The sequence below is a fragment of the Curcuma longa genome, chromosome 6 (genome assembly GCF_044706935.1).
Source record: "Curcuma longa cultivar G26 ecotype Majalengka, Jawa Barat chromosome 6, ITB_CL_G26_1.1, whole genome shotgun sequence".
Taxonomy (NCBI): domain Eukaryota; kingdom Viridiplantae; phylum Streptophyta; class Magnoliopsida; order Zingiberales; family Zingiberaceae; genus Curcuma; species Curcuma longa.
In genome coordinates this window covers 4542022-4569012 of record NC_133866.1, presented here as the reverse complement: position 1 = coordinate 4569012, position 26991 = coordinate 4542022, and the positions used below count along the sequence as shown (strand labels likewise).

At 38.9% G+C, this 26991-nt stretch overlaps 3 protein-coding genes and 1 pseudogene across 3 annotated transcripts; 1 reads left to right on the top strand and 3 right to left on the bottom strand.

Moving 5' to 3' along the window:
* The first annotated feature begins 1001 nt into the window (after positions 1 to 1001).
* On the top strand, positions 1002 to 3553 carry LOC141830592 (protein BZR1 homolog 3-like). The gene is made up of 2 exons (XM_074717995.1): positions 1002 to 1308; positions 2419 to 3553. The coding sequence occupies exons 1-2, from the start codon at positions 1093 to 1095 to the stop codon at positions 3166 to 3168; spliced, it is 966 nt and encodes a 321-aa protein (XP_074574096.1). The 5' UTR covers positions 1002 to 1092; the 3' UTR covers positions 3169 to 3553.
* Positions 3554 to 5865: 2312 nt separating this feature from the next.
* LOC141831271 (uncharacterized) lies at positions 5866 to 7480 on the bottom strand. Its single transcript, XM_074718676.1, has 2 exons — positions 7414 to 7480; positions 5866 to 7250 (listed from the first exon to the last, which is right to left on the bottom strand). The coding sequence occupies exons 1-2, from the start codon at positions 7478 to 7480 to the stop codon at positions 5866 to 5868; spliced, it is 1452 nt and encodes a 483-aa protein (XP_074574777.1).
* A 1311-nt stretch (positions 7481 to 8791) lies between these two features.
* Positions 8792 to 16085, bottom strand: LOC141830469 (protein VTE6, chloroplastic-like; annotated as a pseudogene).
* A 1791-nt stretch (positions 16086 to 17876) lies between these two features.
* On the bottom strand, positions 17877 to 20198 carry LOC141830883 (GDSL esterase/lipase At5g45670-like). The gene is made up of 5 exons (XM_074718331.1): positions 19921 to 20198; positions 18948 to 19072; positions 18634 to 18879; positions 18303 to 18555; positions 17877 to 18208 (listed from the first exon to the last, which is right to left on the bottom strand). The coding sequence occupies exons 1-5, from the start codon at positions 20180 to 20182 to the stop codon at positions 17985 to 17987; spliced, it is 1110 nt and encodes a 369-aa protein (XP_074574432.1). The 5' UTR covers positions 20183 to 20198; the 3' UTR covers positions 17877 to 17984.
* Between the last annotated feature and the right edge of the window lie 6793 nt (positions 20199 to 26991).

Sequence of the window (26991 nt, the reverse complement as noted above, 5' to 3'; positions counted from 1 at the left end):
CTCCCTCTCTCTTACTGCTCACTAAAGAGCAATAATGTTGCTTATACGTGATTGACAATTTGACATCGTGCATTCCATTTATATCGATTAATTTCAAAGTGTTCGATTCAATTATATGAAATCGATAATCAAAATTAATAAAAAAAAATTCATTTAAGTAAAAGGTATAATTTATTATCCTTAACAGTTCCATATAATCGATATTATAGTTAATGAAAAAAAAAATCGATGAATGTTTCTTTAGTCCATTATTCATTGAAGAAAAATTATTATTATCAAAAATGCATTGTCTCAGTTTCATTGAAATTCGATCTTTGTCCACTTTAATAAATCTAATTTGCAGTAACCAATTCAATCATGTCTCGGAAGCGACTTACAATCTTTACTTCTGTAAAAGGTGGAATCCGTTATCCCAGCGGTTTCACACGATCAGTCTCACGATTATATATGTGAGGAGATAAATCGAGAAGCTGCAATTGACTACGACAGAGGAGAGCGTTGTCTCGACTTCATCGAAATTCAAAATATTATTCACTTTTACAACTCTATCTTGTTGTCATCAACTCAATTATGTTCCAGAGGTGACTCGCAGCCTTTACGACCATACAATGTGTGAAAGGCAAATTTAATTTTACTTCACATAGTTTAAATATTATCTTTTGCTCTTATAATTTGTAAAATAATTTTTTTATCATAATTAAAAAACCCCTTCATGTTAAAAATAGTATTCAAAAAAGGCCACGTTTCGACCTCACGAGCAATTCGTGACTTTTGTCGCTACTCGACGCGGCATCCAAATCGCATGACCCGGTTCACGCGGCTCGCGAGCCAGCACGAGGGAAGAGGGATCACGTGGAGGACCCGTGTTCAACGGTGGCATTTACGTAAATATACTGCTTTTCCGTGGGCATTAATGTTGCGTGTTTGACTACCCTACTGGTGCTGTTCCCGTTTTATTCGAGCTTCGTCCCCAACCTCTCTCGTGATTGCTTCGTCTTGTTCTTTCCGGGGCGATTTTCCTCGCCGGATCTGTGGGCTTCGCTCGGCGAGGGGCGGCTGCGGAGGGAGGAGTTCACCGTGCCGCCGGAGGAGATGACGTCGGGGGCGAGGATGGCGACGTGGAGGGAGCGGGAGAACAACATGCGGCGGGAGAGGAGGCGGAGGGCGATCGCGGCGAAGATCTACGCTGGCCTCCGTGCGTACGGCAACTACAGTCTACCCAAGCACTGCGACAACAATGCCGTGCTGAAGGCCCTCTGCGAGGAGGCCGGGTGGACCGTCGAGGAGGACGGCACCACCTACCGCAAGGTAAACAAACCACCATCACCGCCGTCGCTTCCCCCTCTTTCTCCTCCTCCACCACCTCCTCCTCCGTCGTTTGACTTCAAACCTCTCGATTAGAAAATAAAAATAAAAAGTAAAAATCGCATGCTTGGGCACAAGATCGCTGCTGTGCCCGTGGCGGAGCTACCTCAGCTCGCCGCCGCCGGTGCTTCCGCGGCGCACGTTGGCGACTGGCCCCGTTCAACGCCTACCGCGGGCGGTCCACGCGACGCAGCTTCGGTCCATCACTTTGACCGAAGACCGGGATCGTTCGATTCGTCTCCCCCAAGTGTTTCCCGCATTTGTTTTCACACAATTGACCTCGTTCTATGCTCTTCCATTGCAATGCCATTTTTGTCTTTCAAAGATCCCTTTTTTTTCTCTGGGGAGCTGCGTAACGCATCCCACGCCCGCCTTCCACGATGCCACCTATGGACACGGCGTTCGCCCTCCCTCATCCTCTTGTCCAAGTCAACGCGCGATCGCCATGGCAAGTAGTAGTCGATGAGAAAGGCAGGCTTACACATGATGAGAATTGAGACGTCCTACTTTGTTCCTTCCATGCATTCTTTCTGTGGTGTTCCATGAGTCTCTCCATGGGAATGTTTGGACTGCATTTGCTTGTTGTTTTTGTTTGGGCCAATTGGCATGAACCTAAGCAGTCAGAGTCATAAACTTTGAAAAGAAGGATAATTGTGTTGGTCTCTTCATGATGATTCCTAGCCGGCTGGGCTAGTAACAGAGGTTCTAGAACCCAATTTAGTCAAGATAGAAGGCTTGTTCAACTTGTCAACATTATGATCTTACCAGAGTTCAACTCTACTTTTTGTTTGTTAGCTGAAGATTAATATTTCAACACCTAATCTCATTGATTTATCTATGTCTAGTAGCTTCCATAGAGTTGAAGCTTTGAATCTATTGTATATTTACTGATCTGAATTCGAAAGCTCATCCTATTATGAGACAGACTAAGAATATTTCACAGCAGTTGCCAATTGACAATGATAGTCTGAATAATTCTTTCCAAATGTTGTACTGCAGAACATTACAAGTTTCCTTATTTTGATTAAAACTGAAACATGTTTGAATGTGCAGGGAAGCAAGCCAGTCAAATCTGTGGAGATTGTCGGGCCATCGGCTTCCCCAAGCCCTTGTTCATCTTACCAGCCAAGTCCTAGTGTATCCTATAATCCTAGCCCAGCTTCATCAACCTTAGCAAGTCCTGCATCTTCAACTTTGATCACAAATGGCAAGAATACTAGCGATGTTCGAGGCAACTCTTTGGCACCATGGCTTACAAACCTCCCTCATCTACACTTGCATGGGGGATCCATAAGTGCACCTGTATCCCCTCCACTGAGCTCTCCGTCTGTGCAATCCCCATGCATCGAAAAGGATTGGAATGAGTTAAACAGCCTGCCACCTTGGGCCGGCTTCAACCATACTTACTTACCATCCTCCATGCCGCAGAGCCCTGGTCCCTGGGCTACTCCTGATTTTTCCAGGCTTGCCGATTTACGGCTGCCTTCTGGCGGCCCCTCTTCGCCCACATTCACCCTTGTGTCATCTAATCCTTTTGGGTTTTGCAACGAAGCTAGTGGCTCCAGAATGTGGACTCCAGGACAGAGCGGGACATGCTCTCCGGTTCACGGTGGGAACAACCATGGTGATGCTCAGACATCCAATGGCGCTTCGGATGATTTTGCATTCGGTAGCTGCAGTAACACCACTCCTACAGCTGTTGCATTGGTGAAAGCATGGGAGGGGGAGAGGATCCATGAGGTCTGCGCATCTGATGAATTGGAGCTTACTCTCGGAAGTTCGAAAATCAAATCAGTTGCTTGAACGACAATGGTGAATCACACTTTCGCACTGCTTATGTCAATTTTGAAGGAAAGAAGATCTTTTATTCATCCAGTGTTCTTAGAGATTGTTAACATTCTTAGGGGATTCAAAAGGTAAGGTTTTAGTCTCTTACCTTCCTTCAGCTTCTTTGCTCCTCTTTCAAAGAAATTTAGAAGATTTAGACCCCCCAAAAAAGTGATCTTTAATCTAACTGGCATGTTGGTTATGTAATAGAGATTGTTCCAGAGCAAAATCTGATATATCTACTCACTGAGAACTGAATTTTTGTGTGTTTAAACAAAATGACTAGTTACTGAAAGTACACAAGTGTTTCAGATGCTCACTTATGTTACTGAAATCTTGTTTATGGTGTCTCTTTAATAATGACAATCACCTATACTTGATCATAAGTTTATATTTCTGGTGTTAAACGTCCTTCTTAGTGTCAAGTGTTGCGCTTGGCATGGGCCAAGGCGGTGGTTTGCATTAAGCCCGAAGTCCTTGGACCGAGGGGTAAACATGGCAAGGCAAAGATTTGGATTGTGTTTGGTGTTAAGTAGAGCAATAAAGACCTAATAGTTCATAAACTTTGTTTGTGAATTGATGGTGTCCTTTTTGGTCGCTTGGACTCTTCTCCAACAGCTATGATAGCCTCCTAAATGTCTGAAAGCCGACAACTTGTGAGGAAAAATCGATTAGGGTTGGCGGTTCTATTGGCGTGGTCACTTCGACACTCAAATTTAGTAAAGATGTGAAGAAGAAAGAAAGAGAGCTCGAAAGAAGAGTTGCCTCCACTTTCCAAAAACAATCATACCTATGACCAATCTTTTTTAGGGTTTATAAAGCATCTTCACGTCAACTACCATGCCTTCTCTAGCTATCATTGTGAGCCTCAATAAAAGGATCAGATTTGACATCTGTTAGAGATCTCTCCAATTGTAAAGCATCACTTGTTTATTTGTCAGTGATTGGAAGATCTGATCCAACAATTGTTATCGGCCTCTTCACTCATGATATGTCAATTGTTTACTAGCATGTGATTAGGGCACTAACTTCATCTTGCTCTAAAACAACACCTCCATGCAGAAGAGGTTATCAAACATGGGAGTCAAATACTTGATGCTCAAGCTTCAAGGATTGTGCTTGGGCGTCGAACTTGATGCTCGAACCTTTGGCCTAGTGCTTGGGCATTGAACTTGGTGTTTGTGATTCAAGTATAATGCTTAGGCGTCCAAGCTGTTGCTTAGGTTTCATGTATAGTGCTCGGACGTCAAAGTTAGTGCTCGAGTTTCAAGTATAGTGCTTGGGCGTCAAGTATAGTGCTCGAGTGTCATGATGCGATAGTTTATGTCCCTAATGCGATAGTGATAGATAAGTTGAAGTGCCTTATCATGGTAAGTATGTAGACATGTGTTGCTTGAGGTTTCGAGTTCAATATGTCTTTGTTGGCAACAAAGGTGCTGTTGAGGCAGTATGCTCTTATCAACATAATGGTACCGTGTCTTTAAAAATCCCTTAGGGAGTTTTCTGATATGGGGCCGTTTCGGCGGTGAGGTTGGTCACTATAAAAAGTTTACCTACTACAGTTTTAGTTGAAGTGTCTTATCTCAAATGGTAAGCATGGAGACATGTGTTGCTTGAGGTTTCAAGTTCGAATCCTCATGGTACTGTGCGATTCAAGTCTTAGCAACATGTATTTGTTGGCTGAGGTGCTGTTGAGGCAGTATGCTCTTATCAACCTAGTGGTACCATGCTTTCTTTCTTTCTGATATGGGGCCGTTTCGGCGGTGGGATCGATCACTATAAAAAGTTTACCCATTACAATTTTTTGTGTGGGGCCGCTAAGATTTCCATTTTTTTACATAAAATAGTGATAGATAAGGTTGATTCTCATGCCTAAGGATTTAAATCTCACGTTGAGTATTTTTAAATACTTTTTTAGGATCGAATGGTACACCTCCAGACTTAATCGTAATAGTTGAATATATGAATTAACAAAAAAATCAGTAATTCATAAGTTATATATATATTTTAAATTTATTTATTTCTTTTGTATATATTGAAGAAGATAAATCGATTATTATCAAATCAGAACACCCATCTTTCTCACAAACCTACTGTTTCTGTCTTTACAAGTTATCTTTATTATTAGATAATTTCATAGATTTTTCACATATGATTATTTAATAAATTAACTGTAAATCTCTCTATAAAAAAATATCTACCTTTTAATTAATACATCCAAAACAAAACTAAGAAACATATTATTTTCACGAGTACTTCTATTCTATCACCTTCAAGAAAAATTGGAATAAATTCTCCTTAATAAATTCAGTCTTTGCTGTCCCCCACAAGACCAGTCAGTGAGTACCACATTGATTGACCAAGGAAGGAAGCATTATTTGGGCCCCACCAGGACATGTTCCATCCTAAGATTTTCCTACTTACTAATTAAAGTAGAAAATCCAATAAAATTCCAACCCTAACAAAATTGGTAAGATTTGATTAAGATTTCAACCCAAATAATAAAATTTAAAATTGATTTATAAAATTAGCATATACTACTAATTCAGTTTCATATGCATAGCTATATACACAACACTGTAACCACATAAACTGAAATTTCTTGATTTGAGTTGATTTAGGCTTAGAGCTCAGACAGGGAGACAAAAGAAGATTGAAATCCTTCGAGGAGAGCTAAATTTTTGCACTGGAACACCAGACAGTTATCCAGCCCAAGATTAACCGATAACAATGAAATCTAAGCAATAACCAGAGTTGTTCTCCACCTGAAGAACTTCCCAGACCTTCCTCCATTGATGCTGCTGCTTCAGTTGGTCTTCCACCGTCCTGGCACAATTCAACTCCGACATCGACGCTCTGCATTCCCTGGTCGGAGGCGTTGAGGCAGAGTCCAGAATTGCCGCTCAAATCCAAGTTCCTCCCCAGCCGCCGGAGAAACCCGCCGCCGAAGGGCGCCATCCCACTCAGCAAATTCCAGCTCAGATTCAAGTGGTAGATCCTCCCGAGGCCCGAAAAGCCTGCGGGGATCTCGCCCGACAGCCGGTTCCTCTCCATCGACAGGCTTCTCAGGTTGGCGAGCCGCGCGAAGCTCTCCGGGATTTCCCCCGAGTAGCCGGAGTTCCCCAGCCGCAGCTCCTGGAGCTTGGCCAGCCGCCCGAGCACGGCCGGCAGCGGGACGAACATCGGGTTGTCGTCCATGATCAAGTACTGTAAGCTCAGCAGCCCAGCCATCCCGTTTGGCAACTCACCATTCAGTTTGTTGTCGCTGAGAGCCAGAAACTCTAGAGAGGTGAGGCTTCCGATGGTCTCCGGTACACGGCCGGTTAAGCCATTCGAGCTCAAGTCGAGCTTTTGGAGGAGCACCATTTGGCCAATCGACTGCGGAACGCCGCCGGTGAGGGAGTTGTAGCTGAGATCGAGGTTGATTAGTTTCTCCAGCTGGCCTATTTGGGGTGGAATGCTGGCGGTCAGAGCATTGTAGCTGAGGTCGAGATGGACGAGGGAGGCCAATTGGGAGATGCTATCAGGGATTCTCCCAGTGAGGTGGTTCTGAGACAGGGTGAGGACTTGCAGAGAAGTCAGCGAAGAGATTTGAGGTGGGATGGCGCCGACAAGAGATGGGTTCGACTTCAAGCTCAGCTGTTCCAGGGAAGCATAAGCCTTCTGGTCAGCGGCAATGGAGAGGGAGGTCTTGGTGGCGTTGAAGCAGTTGAGGAAGAAGAGGGACTGGAGGCGAGGGAGAGCAAAGACTTGGGCTGGGAAAACGGCAGTGGGTTTGCAGGTCGGATTGGGTGCGACTCCAAAAGCCAGCCTCGTGACATGGAGTTGGTCGGAGTCACCAGACGAGCTCGGCTTGCACTCGATGCCCGGCCAAGGAGAGCTGCATGGGTCAGGGTTGGAGGACCTCCAGTCTCTGTCGGAGGACATGGTCTCCATGACATGGAATAGAGTCTCTGTCTCTTGAGGATCCATGGAGGTGGACGTGCATGGAAGGGAGAACTGGAGGAGGAGAGTAAGGAGGAGGAGGAGGAGGAGGAGGATGTTCATGGATGGTGGTGCTTCAGGCGGGAGTGAGCAAGGTGGTTTCATGGCGGTGCAGAATGAAAGAAGGGGGGAAAATTGTCTTTAAAAGGTGAAGTCCGAGTGAAGACAAGAAAAGGAGCCTGCAGGGAATCCACTTTCTCATATGAACTGGACAGGTGAGGAGGGGAGAGGACGTACCAGCAGTGACAATGTTGATGAACAGTTTGAGTTGATTCGTGCGAGGCGGGATTGGTGGCTGGTTCATGGCCAGCAGGAGCAGGTCTGCAGCAGTTACTGAACAACACAAAAAATATAAACATGAAGATCATGCGTGATTCATGGAGGTGTGAGAAGAAAGAAAGAAAGAAAGAAAGAAAGAAAGAAAGAAAGAAAGCTGCTTATGGGATGAATTGAAAGGATGAAGCATGCAGTAAAGGGATTGATCAGGGAGTTGTTGACTGGAAAGCACACACAGGCTGATTACTGAATCTGACAAAGAACTGGGGAGGGATGTGACGAGTCCACCAACCTGGGGCCAGCCACGGTTGTCGCGCTTGCACCCACCCAATTATATGGTACAGCTCGATCCTCTCCCCTCCATTGATAGGTTCAAGGCTCGTGCATTCTTCTCAGCTGAGGCACCTGCTTGCTCAGAAGAGGAAGAGGCAGCATTATCTTAATCAAATGGTAGCATCTAGCATAACTACAAGTAAACAAAAGGATTGAAGGAATGTGGTGACACTACTGAGAGGGAAGAGAAGGAGCACAAAATTCAGTGGCAGGGTGAGGAGGAGGATGATGATGGTGGGGGTGTAGCCAAGGTGTCAGTGTTTTAGCGGGCCAGCAACACGAGTTCTCTATCGCTTAACACACTGTTTGCTGCAGAAGATACAGAAGATGGCTGGGTTCAATCTGTTCTTATTGGTCAATGGAGAAAGGAAAAGGCAATACAAGAATCCATTCTTTTGAGAAAAAGGATATTTGTCCAACCAAACAGCTAGTGAAAGAACTTACTGAAGTAGCCCGTGTAGGATGATTCTGAACTAAGGCTCCCTTTTCTGTAAAAAAAGAAGATAAACTTGGATTTAAGCTTCTGGCTGCATGTGTGAGTTGTTCATTGACATAATAATATAAAAAATTGAAAAAAAATTCAATCCTTTTCTTTTCTTCCTTCTTTTTTCAAAGAAAACAAAGCAAAAGTGCAGAAATTTTTTTGTCTGCTTGTTTTCTCTTTGATTTTCAACCCTCATGGCAGATCATAAGAGAATTGTGTCTTATTGACCCAATGGCTTTAGTATAAATGCAAGTTTAAAACACATACATAATACAATCTTAAAAGGATTAGATTGGTGTTGTGTAAAGGGTTCATGTCATTCTTACATGCCGACCCATTAATGCCTTAGAATTCGCAATGATTAATTGAACCATTAAAGAAGTATCGATCGACAGAATAACCAAATTCTTTTCAACTCCTATGCACTATTGTCACTTGTTCTAGGAGAAATTATGATACCTGTTTCTAAAATACAAACCTCTCCACTTTCTCAGTTTATATGCTTAGGGCAGACGATCCATTTCAGAATTTTGATATCATTGGAAAGATTGATGCTATCCTCAGCATGAGCAGTTGTACCAGCATTGCCAAAATGCTGCCAATAGAGATGTTGATAACATTAACAATATCGTTGCTCAGCTGCATGAGAAGGGAAAAAGCAATATAACTCAGCTTCAAACTGGCAGAAAATATTAAAGAACTTGCATAATAGTAAACATATTATGCAGTAGAATTTGAAACCAGTGAAAACCAAAAGAAGTTGCCAAATCTCCTCCATTCTTTACAAATTGATCGTAGAAAAATGCATTGGATGAGAATGAGTTGACAGAGATATAATTGTACAACTGCTTTTCAACACTAGAAATCCAAGTCAAATTGCATTGTAGTAATCAAAGGGCAGGTGCAGGATATTAGTTTATTTTGGAACTGCTTCTGTTGTTACTTAGCCAGTGATCATATTTGGTACTAAAGTTGACCCCAGAAAAATATATTGGAGGAAGACGAATAGAAAAGAGAGGTTGTTTTACCACAAAAGCAGTTTTTTAGCATTTAAAATCCTAGCAACAATGCATTTCAGAAATCAAAGGTGAATGAAAAGTAACATTGCAGAACTACTACTATTATTACTTGGTTCTTGCTTTATCTATCTGGCTTGGAATTTCCTATAGTCTAAAAACAACCAAAGCACAAGGGATTATTCATATCATGATTTTATCAAAAAAACCAGTAAAACACGAAAGTGAGTAGCATAAGATTATCTCAGTTGAAGGTGTAAACAAAAGGAAAGGTATCTGCAAAATCATAGATTGGACTTAGCCACATCCTTCCACATTCAATAAACTCTCACTAGGAGCGTGAAACTTGATTAGTTTACATTGTCACTGGGCTAGCAGTATCTGACTACATGAAAACATAGGTAGCCTATAATTTTAGTAACACCTTACCCATTGAAAACTGTCTTTGTCTTGTAGCGAAGCACCAATTAGGCTCTCACAAAAGTTTGCAATTTGAGATGCCAGAATGCATGTAGAAGCTTTTGGCAAATCTAGCTGCATTATCAAGGTGTATAGAAAAAAGGGATTTTCTTAAATCAAGAACCAAAATAACTCATTTTTTAATTCAAATAGTTAACAAGGTGAGCATTTAGGAATTTCTCTCCATAATGGTTCACACAGAAATCTGTCATAAGTGTAGTAATTTTGTAGCAGAACTATCTCACTAAAATCTTAGTTCCATCATCATTGTTTGTTCTAACTATTTAGGATTGGCTACATGAATTGTATGCTCCTATTGAGCTCTATATAAAGCAATATCAATAGTAATAACTAAATTAATGTCATTATGTGTGTATTGTTTTCTTTTGTCATCATCTACCCTTTACACCGTAGACTCTAATCGGTTCAACTCCTTTAGCTATAAAATCTATTGATTGTCTTAGAACATTTCCATACCATCTCGACTATTTTTTTCCCTTTCTTTATCATCTATTAGAGCTCCACCAAATTCCTCTCGAGCATTAGCTAGAATCAACATCAGTAATGTGCACACATTATTTAATTTTTACTTATGAATAAAGAAAGTGAACCCACAAGTTTTCAAAAATGTTTTAATTAATTTAATTGGATAGATATGATTTAGATCTTATCAAAACAATAGATAAATGTTATCTAATTATAATCTATCCTACCCATATGGATAAACTATCTTACCCTTATTTTCATGTGAAGACCCTCTGCTTAAAGGGATCAATTCACCATGTGGACGAGTGTACTATTTTACTATAATTTTATTTTCTACTTGAGATTCTTAGAACCTATAAGAGGGCTTCCAACATTTGCTGTTAACAGGAAGACTATCACCATCCTGTACAAAAGACCAAAAAAACTACCTTAAGACAGAGCCATCTCACCTTCAGATTCTATCTATTTTATCTTTCCTCCTTTGATTTTTTTTTTAGTATTTTAAATTGTTGAAATTGTTGCATACTAGTTCTCTATTGGTTCTAGAATGAAATTATTATTTGTTATATTTGTCACAGATCAGAAGATGATTAATGAACTTATTTTTAATTTGGATTCAGAGATGTATGAGGATCTACAGGCCATTCATATTCGTCCAATGAATCATAGTTATCACATATAATATGGATCTCCCTGAAGCGTCCAAAATGTGTTCCAAATTTCCAAATTTCCTTCTTGAATGCTTTTTCATTATAAGAGACCTTCATACATCTCAGAAATCGGCTTCTCTTTTTTTTTTTATCTTTTAGATGTAATTAATGGATGGCATCTAATTGTACATTTGAAACACAATAGAGTGACAAGGACTTAACTTACCATTCTCCCTCAACAAGTAGGGTGAGGTAGAAGATCACAATGAATAATCCTCTTTCTCATTCTACTTCTGTTACATGTGATGGTGAAGGGTGAGGGTGGGTCTAGGCAATAAAAAATAAATAACAAATGATTATTAGAGGCGAACCATAAAAAATATCACTGTATATTTACATTTTTGTAGGAAAAATAAGGGATAATAGCACAAAGCGAGGCAAAAAACCTTCGCATTTCCACATCTCACCTGTAGATTTTATTTTTACATTCAACCACCATGGCCTCACCACAATTTGGTGTGGGACACCATCATGATACGTCAATTGTCCTCCAGAAAAGTACAAGCAATGAGTTTTGAGAAAATTGAGATGTGACTGGCTTTGTCTTCACATTTTTCACAAATGTATACCTTTAAGCTAGGACCAAGATTGATAGAAATATGTTTTGACCTATGCAAGTAGTGCAAGCATAAACTTACTTGAGATAAACAAATTATCATAGATGAACTCATGCCCTTTACTCAATTAAGCTCCAGAAGAATGAATGAACAACTATGATAAATTTTAAGAAAATGAACACCAAACATTGTCAACTAGACCACATGCTTGTGCAGTTGCACCCATTCCAAAAGTATTCAATTCAAGAATATATGAACTATTCCATAATTTGAGAAGGTTTTAAACTTTTGACAAAGTTAAATTAGAGTAGTAGCATTTGACCCCTTACATTTTGTCTTTTTGAATGCTAGCTAATATTTTTGAATTCTTTCATATAACATGAATTCAAATCAAATGGAGCATTACAGGTCAAGCTAGAACAATCAGATGGCGACAAGCAGAGATTCTAGAGATCTCATAATTGTACCAAGGCGGTTGTAAATACTGAGATGAATATATCTAAAATGAAAATGCACCTGCCCTAAAGAACAAGCAATGCCAGCCAGAAGAATTGACGAAACAACTCCAGAACAGTTCCTTCAATACTTACAGCTCCTTCTGTGCCCCTTGGTACTACCTTAAATGTGGTGGCCAGGTACCTGTTCTGAAAGAACCAAGTTCAAAAACCTGTAAACAATTTGTGCATCAAGAGTCCTATATGTTGGTTTCTCCCTTTGAATATGCAGGTCTGCATTAATAAAAAGATATGATAGCATATAGAGCACATAGGCAAGTAGGGATGCCTAACTTTGCAAGATATACAGTGAAGGAAACTTAACAAAGTACCTACCTTTATATATGTTAAATCACCTTACATTAATGCAAAAGTCCAGAAATGAAATAGAGTCAGGAAGGGAATACCTATACAATAGATGGAAATTTTAGAAGACCAGTTTATAACAAAAGCTGCAGTTTAACCCAACATAATTGATGAAAAATAGTAAATTAGTTTACAGGATTTAGTTTCTGACATGTGCAAAGCTACAGACTCAATCCATCAGTACCCGGATTTTTCAGGATTCATAATAACTCAATTCTTTCTGTGGCACATTAACATGTTATACTTGCAAAATAATCCTAATTTTTAAAATTGTGTATTTTTTTAGAAAAAACTAGCAATATTGCAAATTCAAATACTAAATATAACATGCCTATGAATAAACTAAAACCAACTAAACCATAATTGGCCATCATTGCAACATACTAATATGATCATAATATATTTGTGTGTGCATGCACAGGTGTGCAAATTGAAAGATTAAAAGACAATAAGTTATGAATTGAGTAAAACCAATTTACAGAATCCTAATTGATCATCATTGAAAATTATTACTATGATCATATTATGCCAAATAGACTTACGCCATATGCTCTGCCTATCTCACTGGATACAGTATCGCCCAAAAGCTGGCAACAAAACCTAGTTGCCAAAGTGCTGCAAATACAGGCCCACCAATGGATATTGATAGGAGTGCACAAACACAAGCAGCAGCACTCGAACCAACAACACTGCCTGGTCCTCTTCTTCCACTCCTTTTCTTCTGCTATGCCAAGAGCTTCTTTTTGTGCAATTGTCAATTTTGTAGCTGCTGTCCCCTGTATACCAAATATCATAAAGAGAAGGCAGAAAAACATATAAGGAACAAGGCAGGTACGGCATTCCACTGTCAAATGAAGAATATATTTGTATCTGAAGTATAATAAGATACAGCAAAAGAAAATCACCAATCAATTTATATATTAAAAAAATCATTTTTTTTTTGAATCCTGCTTCACTGATTATAGCATTACAAGTGGGTGCTCGCCATCATAAAAAAATCTATACCGTTACCATACCGATACCGAATACATACCGAAAAAAATGTTGGTATACTGAAAATTTCGATATACCGAAACTATTCACATAATAACATAATATCCCTTTCATAATAACAAAGCAAAAATTAACAACAACTAAAATATTAATTACAAAAATTAACAACAACTAAAATATTAATTACAAAAATTAACAACAACTAAAATATTATTACAAAAGAAAGTTCATTTATAACAAGGTAACTAACATCAACTAAAATATTAATATACAAAAGAAGTACTTTTTCTTTCCAAAAAAAAATCCTTATCCAAAAATTAGTCATCCCATATTTCTTTTTCGTTCCTGCATTCTGAAGTAATTACCAACATTAGATTAATGAACTAATAAAAACATGAATAATAAATAATTTATAAGAGGATATATAATAGGTATTTCGGTATATACCGAAATACCGAAAAATAATAATTTCGTACCGATACCGATACCGATACCGAAAAATTTGGTACGGTATAATATCGTACCGAAATTTTCGGTATACCGAAATTTTCGATATGGACGGTAAATATCGGTATAGTATATGCGGTATATCGAAAATTCGGTATTTTTTCCCACCCCTAATTACAAGTGCTCGAACTACCTTCTTTAACCACTCACATGCTCAAAGTGGGAACCGTGAAGGAGAGGTGTTAGATCAGAAAGGACAAAGCGCATCACACAGTAAATGCGCTCCTATGACATGTGGAAATGCGATTAACTGACGGTTGATAATGATGGACAATGAATACTAATACGAAATGAAACTTGATCGGCAATCTTCGCAATCAAACATCAAAACTATGAAACAGGGAAAAGACCTCCAGGAAAAAAAACTTTACGATACAAAAAAGATACCTCAAAATTCGCCCGCCAAAACCTAGGATGAAAACCAGAAGGAAGCTAGTGATTCCAAAATAATCATTGTACACTAAAAACCGTAAGAGAATCCAGACTTACGATGACAAAGTAGGCCGCTACAATGAGGAACCCGGAAGACCCGAAGGCTCTCCAAGACAAAACCCCGAGTAGGAAGGCCGATACCATGCCGGAAATCATGAGGCCCGACAACAGGATGGGGGACCCGACGGCGAATATCAGGAGGTTGCTGGAAGCCGCCGACTTCCAGGTGGGTGGAGAAGTCCGGATGAGATGGAGGAGGGAGTCCTGGAGCGGCGCAGGGCCGGCCCTAGGGCCCCTTTTTAATTGGGGCCTAATTTTCAATATATCAATATATATATTAAAAAATAAAAATTATTAAAATAAATTTATTAATTGGTTTAATCGATTAGAGTCCCAAAAATCCTTTAAAATTCTCAAAAAATTCTAAAAACCGTTCACCTTCCTTCCGCTCTGAAATATGAATCCCCGATTTGAACTGAAATTTCCAAGTCGTCGTTCGCCTTCGCCCCGCCCTGTGGCCTGCGCGGCTGCGCCTTCGCCCAGCCCTGCCCTACGAGCCCTTCGCCCGGCCCTGCGCCATCGCCTTTGCCTTCACCCGGCCCTGCGCACCTTTCGCCCCGCCGGCCGGCCCTGCGCCTTCGCGACTTCGCAGCTTCGCCCGGCCCTGTGCACCCTTCGCCCGACGGCCCCGACCCTGTGCCAGTGCGCCTTCGCCTTCGGCCGGGCTTGCGCGCGCTTCGCCTATGGCCTACGCCTTCGCTTTCGCGCCCTAACCCTTCGGCCTTTTCGCCTTTGTCAGTGAGCAATGATTTTTTTTATTAAATGATCTTTATTATTTTATAAAATGACTTTTATTATTATGATTTATTTCATCATTAAATTGCTGGTATGTTTTGATGATTCAACAATCAGACTAATTACTTCATTTAATTTGATCAATGACGAGATAATTCTGATTGAAAAATGGAATGAAAATATAATTTTCATGTTCATGAACGAATTGAATTAAGAAATAAATATATATTGATAGAATATGTAAATAAAATATTATAAATTGATCTTTCTTTTACATATTAAATAATTTTTTAGGGTAAAAATTAATGTATCTGATTAATGATTAATGTACGTGTTTCTTCAGGGTGAAAAGTTTTTAGAAAGTTGAAAGTCTTGAGGGCTTATTTTTCAAAATTAAAATTAATAAAGTCTTATTTACGTTCAACTATGTCTTAAGAAAGATTAAATAATTTAGCAATGTTATCAATTGAAAAAAATTTATTATTAAAACTTAAATATGAAAATTTAATTAATAATTTTACTTCTAAAAAAATAAGAAAATTTAATTTTATATAAAAAATTTATTTTTAAAATTAATATTTTAATTTATTTTAAAAAAATTTTAAACCCACCATTGTCGATCTCAAATCCGAATAAAAAAGAGTGAGAGAAATTTTTTTAAATAATAACAAATATTTTAAAAAAATTGAGCCGCCCCTGGTTGTCGGTCCCAAATCTGAATGAAAAAAGATGAGAAAAAATTTTATATTTAAAAAATATATTAAAGGTCTAAAAATAATTTTAGCCTAGGGCCCCATAAAACCTTGAGGGGGCCCCATAAAACCTTGAGACGGCTCTGGAGCGGCGCCAGCTCCGGTAACGGGGCCGCCTTCGGAGACGTATGGGGCGTTCGGCCGGCCGTCGATCTCGGACCGTGGACTAGGAATTGGGGAACGGCGTAGTGGCGGAGGAGCGGCCGGAGAAAAAGGCGAGGGCGGCAGAGACGAACGAGCGCAAGCCATTTCGGAAGCGGAGAGCCGAACACGAGAGAGCTGCAGGAGACTTAACACAATAAATATTTTATCGAGCAAAAACGATTAATTAAAATAAAATCCAATTTTTTCCCTATTTTATTTACTTGATAAAACATTTTAAATTTAAGAAAAACAAAATCAACTAGAAGTAAGTAAGAAGACCAACTACCAAGGATAAATATTTTATAATCAATTTATATATATATATATATATATATATATATATATATATTATCCTTTAAATTTATTTATAGATGAATTGTAAGGGAAGATCGTTTATCTCATTTTTCATCTAAAAGAATTTTTATAATTTTATTTAAAACTATTATAGTAACTTTGTTTAATAATTTTATTTAAAATATAGAAGTTTTCTTTCAAATGGTAGAATAATTTAGCCAATAATAATAATTTTGATCAAGATTTGAATAAACTGACATAATAATATTGAAGTGAATTCAATAAAATTGAAATAATTTCAATCAGTTTTTTTTTTCAAATTAGGACTGTTTAAGTTTTTTTTATCACAATTGTTATAGTAGATTAGTAGTGTTGGAATAAAAAAATTTTAATTTGGGAAAAAAATAAAAGAATATTTTTTTTCTAAATCATTAAAGAAAGTCCCCTTTGATTTTTGTTCAAAAGGGCATCCCATCCCATCATTGTAGCAATAAAAGTAAAATTCATCATCCCAACAATCCTACACAGTCGATTTTATGACTATCTATGAAGAGATAAATCGAAAAGTTATAGTTGACCACTATGATAGAGGGCATTTTTTTCGATTTCGCAATCTCATCCCATCATTAATCCATATATAATTACTCAACTGCTTTTTAGTATTATTTTCATTATTATCTCTGATCTAATCTCTCTCTTAAATCATGAACAAGTCGAATGCATTATAACAACTACGAAATAATAGCTGCTATAATATAAATGTTAAGTAAAAAGGTCAAATTCACATTGTAAATGGTTGCAAAATCATTGTTATTATAACGTGAATAATAGGTGAATAAGATTGAATCCACATTGTAGCAACTACGAAACTGAAATTACTATACCGTGAATGATTTTTGAACAGGTAAATATGCATTGTAGTTGCTACAACATATATAGCAGTTAACAATTACGAAACCACAACTACTAGAACTAGGATTGTAAATGAATCAAACATTCATAAATAAGCTTGATGTCCAATTTAGTAAGAGCTTATTTATATTTGTTTAATATACACAATATCAATTAAATAAGTAAGCTTAAACAATTATATTCGTTAGTCTAAATAAATAAGTTTGAACACATATGTATTCAATTTGTTAATATTCGTGAATAATATTTGTGAAATATATTCATCAATCAAACTCTTATCAACATATTAAATAAAAAAATTAAAATAAATAAATAAATTTATATTATCAAACTTAATAACTAATTAAATAAGCTTAAAATATAAACAATCAAATAAGCTTAATTGAAACGTCGATAACATCTAAACGGACCAAACTCAAGCCAAGTTTGAACTAAGCTTAAGCTCATGAAAAGAAATAAAGTCAAGCTTGAGCAACCATTTCAAAAGTTTATTTGATTTTAGGTTTAGCTTAATTACCTTATCAAATAAGTTTGAATACAACAAAATTTAATTTGACTTACTTGTTTACAGCTTAAGCTGCAACGCGATCCAATTAATTCAAGATTTAAGTAAAAAATGTAAATGAATAATAATATATTATTATTATTGAAAGACAGCTATATATATTTTATTCAATTTTAAAACAACCTTGTGACCAATATTAATATATTACTATCTCTTCGACTCCACACTTTGTCTTCTTAAAAAGAGGGGGGAAAATAAAGCGAAGAAACAGAGTTCCTCTGTTCCGCTGATACTCATACTTGGGCAAGGCTACTGATGTCCATCGGGTAGGCGTCCGACGGCGACTCTGCTCTGTAAGATCTCCGTCCGATGATGACGTTCGCAGCTGACGTCGGGTGGAACGCGTCGAAGAACAAGTACTCGTCCCTGTTCGCGCATGGCGCCTGGTAGGGAAGGCACGTGATCTGCCCGTTGTTCCTCCCCACGCCGCAGCATCCCCTGTTCGTCACGCTCAGACCTGCAGAAACCGCCGCGCGCAGCTAGTTTGAGAATCGCAAGGCAATTGTCGAAGGTCAGATTGAGAATCGGTGGCGGAGGACGATGATGAGTACCGTAGGAGCCGGCGTTGTTGATGATGTCTTCAAAGATGCCGTAGCCGTCGATGTAGACGAAGTGGGCACCGTCGAGGGTGTTGATCTGGTCGACGAGGCGGATGAGCTTGGCATTGAATATTCGGATGGCGCTGTTGATCTCCTCGACGCAGGTGACGCCGTCGGGGCTGTGCTGCGCGAGCTCGTTGGGGGAGCAGCCCACCTGGCCGACGCCGATCAGCACGACCTTCCTGGCTCCGTAGTTGTACAGAGTCTGGAATCGGACACGAGAGAAAGCATGTGAGACATCGTCGACGATCTCGCATGGGGAGGGAACTTCTTACGTACTGACCCTTAGCTGCTCGGAGTACCGCTGGATGAGGTCGTCGGCGAATTGCTCGGGGGAGTACTGTTGGCCAGTGGAGTAGAACGCCGGCATGAAGTAGTTGTTGAGGTAGTCGTTGCTGCCCATGCCGACGGAGAAGATGCACTTGCTCAGGTAGTTGGCGGCGGAGTCCTGGTCGCCCAGAAGGCTCACCATCTCTTCCACCGCCGACTGGTAGTTCTGCAGCTGCCCGTTGAACGGAATTCTACCGCCCTGCGAATTATCAAGGTTGGTTTGGGTTGCTGATTAATGCAATGGTTTTGGCACAGGCATGTATATACCAGTTGCCGGCCGGTTTCTTCTCGGATTCCGGCGGCGGCGGAAGCGAAGTTGGCGCCGGAGAGCAGTGCTTGGCCGCGCGTGCTTATGTAGGGCGGGATGAAGTCGTCGAATCCAAGAAGCTGAGCTGCTCCAGACGAAGTTTTCCGTTATAAATTTTTTGAAGTAAGCCCTGGTATTTTACTCTATTTTCATTTTACCCTCTCTAATTTGAAATATTTTTTTATTACTATGATTTACAAATTAATGAAATATTGAGAACCTTAATGCATATGACCTATAGTCCAATCTAATGGGGGTCTCCAGGGCTATTCTGGTGACCTCGCTGCGCAACTTTTGTGATATCCAAGTTGTCATCCAAGCTACCCTACGGTCGTCGATTACCCCGACCGTCGGACGACGTATGCGCCACTCGCCGGCGCAATTTTCCAACCGGATTGTGATCGGAATCCGACAATTTGGCAAAAACACGTCGACAGTGGCATGCGGCGTTCTCGACCAAATCATAGTAGGATTCCCGCTAAATCACGGCAGGAGACCGGTCGGAAAGGATCGTCGTCGCACGCCGGTCCTGCGACGACGGTCACTCCGGTCGGAATTGAATTAATACGACTAAATTGCACCGGATTATACAATCCAGCCGGAATTATGAGTGGCGCGTCGATCGGGGCCGGTCCGACGGTAAAGGTGGCTGGACGGCGTGGCGGGACAGTGGCAGGGTCGGGCAACACAAGCACTGTGCATTCTCACTTTTGGACGGTCAAAATTACGTGTGATCGACGGTGGATCGGTTGGCAATCACGCACGCGAGAGACGTGCAGAATATCAATTCTAGGGGTTGAGATACAATATTGACCACATTGTACTTTTGATTTACCCCCCTAAATTTAAATATTTTAAACTAGGTAAAGTCCGGCGAATTTTTCTAAATTTCAAGTACTTTTGAGCAAAATAGTCGAGCAAGTGAAAGAATACCGATGACGTCGACGGTGGTCAAGCCGTTGGTGAAGCGTCCGTTGGGTCCGCCGTCGAAGTCGATGCCGTAAGGCGGGTAGTTGGCCACCGCCAGCGATGCCATGTTGTTGTTGTTCCCGTTGTCCACCAGCGAGTCGCCGAAGATGAAGTAGCACGGCACTTGCGGGTCCGCCGTCGTCCCCGGCGACCACCCCAAAAGCAGCAGCAGCGTCGCCACCGCCGCGAGCCCAGCGGCGCCGCCCATGACCGCGCGCGACAGCATTTAATCGAACGGTGGGTGTGCGAGAACTTGACAAGGTGGGAAGGAAGTGAAGTGGAGGTGGTTAAATAAGGGGAAGAAGCTAAGGACTGATGAGGAGATGAGCAGAAGAGTTGGCGAGCGAGGACTCCGGTGCATTAAATGGGCGAGCGAGGTTAACGTGGAGGGCCTCCCTCTCCCTCATGTGGAAGACAAGTAGTAATACTAGTGTTCTTCCAATTTACTCTCTCTCTCTCTTCTTTTTCCAACAATTCAATGGCGAGATTTCCCATAGATTCTCTTAATAATTGTATGCTCTTGATTAGATGTCCTAACTTCTACACTTATATATATCATTGTAGCATCATGATATTGATCTATTTTGGCTCAATAACATCCGAGATATGATTGAATTGGTTATTGTGAGATAAATTTATCATAGTGGACAAAGGTTACGTTGAATTTCGATAAAGCTGAAGCAATGTCCTCTTCTGTAATGATTAACTGTAGCTTTCCGATTTACCTTTTCACGGATAGTCATAGAATCGACACCGCTAGGATGACGAATTCTACCTTTGCTACAACATCAATGTTAGTTCTATAACACAATATTATTAGTGTCAATCAAAATGAAATATTTATATTATAATAATTATGAACTAAAATGGTTATAATATAATATATTTATGTTGATTAGAGTTTAAGTATTTCTATTTAAAAAATATAAATTATAACTCTTACAATAATATAAAAATAAAAGTAATTGTAAAAAGTAAAATATTATAATAAATGAAAAATAATACTCTTTCGATGATTTCAATAAAAAAAGAATATTTTTATTTGTATCTCAATAAAAATAAAAAATTAGTGTAATAAATAAGGGTGGGTTGGATTTCATCTAATTTTTCCTTTCAATTTATTAGAGGAACCAAGTGGATCCTCTTTTACAAAATATCATAGGTTGATTATTTATAGAGAAGTAAATTAGAAATCCCCTTGTCGGAGGGTATGACCACACAAATTTTTTTTATCAGAATTCAATTCTTATTTACTATAATAATTTTTTTATCAGAAATCCCCATGATAACCGCCTAAATTAGGCAAGTAGATTCTCTTTCGTCTACATAAAGTATAATCTGTCACCCTAGCGGTCCCACACAATCACTCTCATAATTATTTGTAAAGAGGTAAATCGAAAAACTACAGTATAGACAAGTAGATCCTCTTTCTTCTACAAAAAGATGAAATCCGTCCATCCTCTTTCTTCTGTAAAAAGATGAAATCCACCATCCCAGTGGCCCCACGACCATCTGTGAGAAGGTAAATCAAAAAATTACAGTTGATTACGACGGAGACAAGTAGATCCTCTTTCTTATGTAAAAAGGTGAAATTCGTCACCCAACGATCTTACACGGTCAGTCTCATAATCATCTGTGAAGAGGTAAATTGAAAAACTGCAGTTAGTCACAACGGATGAGGGTATTGCTCAGCTTCATCAAGATTCAAATCTTTATCCTCTTCTGCAAGTCTACTCTATCGCAATCAACTCATCTATGTTCCGGAGGCAAATAGATCTCTTTTGATCCATAGCTAACTAGTCGATTAGTATACTCAATTTGATAGCATCTCACAATTATGCATGCAAAACCCAGTCGAAAAACATATGATCTTGCGCAAAGATCTTTACTACCCTTACGGGTCGAGAGCCCTAGCCCTAACCCTAGCCCTAGCGACATTGTAGATTGGGCGTAAGTTGGGCGGAGACCCTACAAGAATTGAATGACGGCGCGTGTGAACAGCAACGCCACCCCAAATCCGCCATTGACGAGTACTCGAGCAGAGGGCAGGTGAGGGCGACTACTTGTGCCAGGTGCCACCCCATGCAGCTCGATCGCACCTAAATTTAGCAGCTCTTGATGAAGGCGAGCATGCCGGCCGACTACCCAACTAACCCTCATGAATGCAGGAAGAAGCAACTGATGAGCCACGTAAACGAAGCCACTCATTCCAACTCTGTCAGAGCGAGTGCGTGAGCATTCAATTCTCTCATCTCCCTGTCTGGCTGGAGAAAGAAGCACACACATGGATCTGTTGACGGAGCAGTAAACGCAGTACAGCAACTCACAGACTCACTGCTCTGCTCTCCTCTGTTCTCCTCTGCTCTGCTCTGGAGTTGGAGCTGGGCATGGAGGGGAAGGAGTTGTTTGCTTGCTGTATGCGTCGCTGGGCCATGCTTCAGTGAGCTAGATAGGAAATGGCGTGTGGTACAGCTGCATAATGTTTGGCAGTCAGAGGCCTTTAAGGCTGTTCGATTCTGAAGGAAAGGAAGGAAGTTTCTTCATTTGACGCAGAGAATGAACTAGACAGGAAGAAGGTAGAACGAGGATATCATTCATTTTATTTACCCTCGTACTTGCACTAGTCTTGTTTATTGGTAAAAATTAAAATAAAAAGCACACTTTTCTTTCAAGGAAAAAGTTAAAAGAATACTTTATTATATTTTTTTATTAAAAATATTTTTATTATGATATTATTTTTTTCACGAAGGATAAATATATATAATGATTGAAACGGTACAGCTACCATGTTAATCACAAAATAGGTATTTTGATATTCTGCGCGATTCTCTCGTACGTGCCCGTGAGCGCCACACGATCCATCATCTATTATATGATCGCTCGCTAGATCTGACCATCCAAATGTGAGAATGCCACCCTTGACCCCTGTCGCTACCGTCGCCCTCGCTGCGCCGTCTGGCCACCGTCGGCCGCCGGCTCAGGCGCGATCGACGCGCCGCTCGCCGGCCATGTTCCAGTCAAATTGCGTCATATTCCGATCACAATCCAACCGGAATCCGATGTCGGCCGAAGTGCCAACGAGCGACGTGTCGATCATGCCCGGGCCAGCGGTGGTCAGACGACACGGCGAGGGCGGCAGCAACGGCGATGGATCGACTATATCGCTCACGAGATCGCGTAACGTGGGTCGCGCAAAATATCAAATCTCTCATATCTATTCAATATTATATGTGAGCTTACACATATGTACTTGTATTTTTAGAAAAACCACTTCTACATCAAAATTCACTCACTCACTCAAATATAGAACGGTTATTCTTTTAATTTAAATATTTAATTTTACAATCGGATAAATCTTAAATGTAATCAATTTGACCATTGTAAATTTTCCATCAACCATTTGAATAAATCAGGAGCGCAGATAAATATTGATAAACAATTCAATATCATAAATTTTACAAACTCCCTAAGTGTACTATGCTCTGTGAGATTTAAAATATCGTTACTTAAAAAACCTTTCTCATTTTTTACTATCACACCATAGCTCCGGGGGTAACATAGAACAGTTCCTTGCAATTATGCATAGTAAATTATGGGCGATATGATGAGGTGTCGAGCCTTCAATAAGTTGTTGGTCCCATAATGATGAAATCCAAAGACTCTCAACATCCTTCTATATGTGGACATCTCCTGTCTCATTTGCAACCATCAATCGATCCCCCTCCATAATCGCCTAATCGAATCACATGTGAAGAACACATGCTCCTATGACTCCTCCTCCAAGACACAAAAGGTGTATCTTTTATCATCGAGGTGAAAGAATTTGTAAATTCTAAATCGCATAAGTTCTATAAATCGAATAAGAACTTGGATAATTAAAAATACAAAAACAAGAATATAAAATTTCAACAAAACATGATTTAACATATTAAAATATATAAATAACGACAAGGAACCTGATTGGAGAGTCATTGTTTTTGTTCCGCAGCGTCAACTGCCTGATCTCTATGGAAAAAGATGAAGCAGAAGTAAGAGGGTGGTCTTCCAAGGAAATAACGATGACAACGCCGTAAAATCTTCATCAATGGAAAATGAAGATAAGATGTCAGTTAATTCTAAATCCTCATGAACTAAATCCTATATATATGAAAATTCGATCCGTTATCAGTACATAGATAATAATAAAACTGACTAATGAGTTCTACATATTTAATTCATATCGGATAATCTGAAATCCGATAAACCTTAATTAGTTAGATCATTTAAATGAGTTTGATTTGTATCCGTATATATAAATTACAATTAAGTTCACCTTAAAAGATTAAATCCAATACAAGATAGTCCAATCTATCTCCGGTAGGTAATCTCCTATGTGCTAGCATTCATCAAGTGAAGATATGAATCGACTGAAGGTAGGTCATTCATACTATATTCATCATGATTTTTTCAAATTGACATATCTAATGTGATCATATGCCCTTGTCCTAACTAAACTATAATAGCAAGCACTCTATTGTAATCTCTGAAGTTTATACTATGGCTAGAGTAGCTGAAATATTTTTTTAATTTAACTTAATAAAAATATTATATATACATTTTATATCAAAACTCATTAATTAATTTGGTCAATATCATTTAAATTTGACCAACATCACTTAAAAAAGGATTAAAATTATCATAAATAAATTATTATAATAATTATTTAGTGGATGCTATAATTGTTATAATATTCTATTAATAGTTATAATGGTCATTTAATAGTTGCTATAATAATTTTAAAGATGGTTTTAAAATTTTAAAAAATATTAAGTTGGTAAAAATTTTGATCAAATTGAATTTGTTTATTTTTAACATGTTATAATAGTTCTAATAATTAGAATAAAGATGTTTTTCAAATAAAAAATATTTTGATATCCTGTTTTGGTTTTTTATTTTTCTCTTTTTTATTAAAATACTTTATATTTTATAAAAATAAAATTTTCTAGGATCGCATTCCTATTTCCCATTGCACGCGGGCGGCGCGTGCGCGCTAGCGCTATGCAGCACCGCCGCAGCGCCGTCTGTCTGCGCCTCCGAATTTTCCCTCCGCGCCACCGCCACCGCCACCGCCACCGCCACGTCTCGCCGGTAAGCCTCTGCTCCTCCGCATTCCTTGTATTGCACCTCCGTCTCGTTCCTATCCTTCCCTTCTTCACCGTTACTCCTTCCTGCGCATCGTGGCGCCGCCTCCTGTAGGTGGATAGTGAATGTGTGAGTGGCTATATATGAGCGATACCGATCATCTCGTGGAGCTATCACCATTGACTTTGTATCGAGGAACGAGGAAAAAACCCTACATTTTGCGCGTGTTCACTTTTTTGTTCAATCTTAACCCCAAATGTTAGGGTTTTCTATCCTACCCATTTGTTCCGGCTCTGACTGTTTACCAATATTATCTGAGGTTAATCTTGTTATTCAATTGTTATAGCTAGAATTTATGTTGTCATTTATCATTTATCGACGCAAGAACAATTATTCATAACTGATGCATAATTTTTGATAGTGAAACAGGACTACAGGATGTCTCTTGTTGAAATGTCAAGTTTTTCAATCTTTTTTTGATTTGTAGGTTTCTCTTGTTCTCAAGCTATGTATATCTGATTTGATTATGATCATTTATGCAACTGAAACATTCTAAATTATATCTACAGTTTAACTTCTGACGGCTCCATTGCTACAGATTGTTCAAGTATATGCTCTTTGGGCATGGCTGAGTTTGTTAGTGCAGGGTCGACTTGTATGCCCTCTTCCGTAGTGGCCAACTGTAGTTTTCGATTTACCTCTTCATAAATGGTTATAGGGTCGACCGTGTAGGAACCGCTAAAATGACGGATTTCACTTTTTATTAAAGTTTAAGTATCACTATATTATATACAAATATCGATCCACAGAAATTGAGGTTAGTAGCAACATCTTGTCATCACCAATTTTGTTTTTAATGATTTACTATTTAGATTTACTTGTTGTTTTTTCCTATCTATCTATCATCATCAAGGTATACTTGTAGCAACTATCTAGGGCCAGCTACATAAACCCTATTCTCCATTGAGCTACATGCAACACCATATCATGAATATTCTAGTTAAGCAATACGAAATCAAGACAATACACGCATTAATCAAGAAAGAGAGAAACTAAAGAAGACTTGCTTAGGAACGATAACACAGGATAAAATTCATTTAAATATAAATGTAGATATAATAGGGGATTGAGCAAAAGTGAGTCGATGACGTAGTAAAATCTATATAGTATACCTCACTTAGTGGAATAAATACTTAATTGTTATTATTGTTGTATATCCATTATTTGAGCGTGGAAGGTAGTGTTTGCATAGGGTCATACTATGCTCGATTTGTATGACTTACAGCACGATACAATTCACATGTAAAACAATATGATTTTTGGTTTTACATATGAACAGAAATCATTAATTTAATATATAAGATTTGATACAAATCTTATTTTATACGATTCTAAAATAAGAAAGAAAACGTATTAAAAGTTTATATGATGGCCAATGTGAACTAGTCATACATAGAATGACAATAAGGAAAGTCAGCTCATCTCTAATAATGTATCTTCAATTTGATAATATTTTTTGTGTAAAATATTTGACAAGGAAGCTACTATTACTCATTTCATCAGATTAAGAATTGAAATGAAATAAAGTATAAATATACATTGCCATCAATGGAAAATATGAACATAGACTTTTGTTATAATAAGCACCTACTTACTCCATCTAATATTTTATTATCAGATGAAATATTATAGTAGTGTATATATAGACTTTGAGATATCAAAACTATTCTAAACAAAAAACAATTATTTTTTTAATATATTTTTTAATTTTTTTATCTGAATCTTATGACCAAATTATTATGTAAATTTTATCTGAATCTTATGACCAAATTTTAACATAGAGGATGATAGCAATCTTAATGGCACACTTCATTGACTTAGTTTTCTGAAACTTGAAGTGTACAAATCAATTGT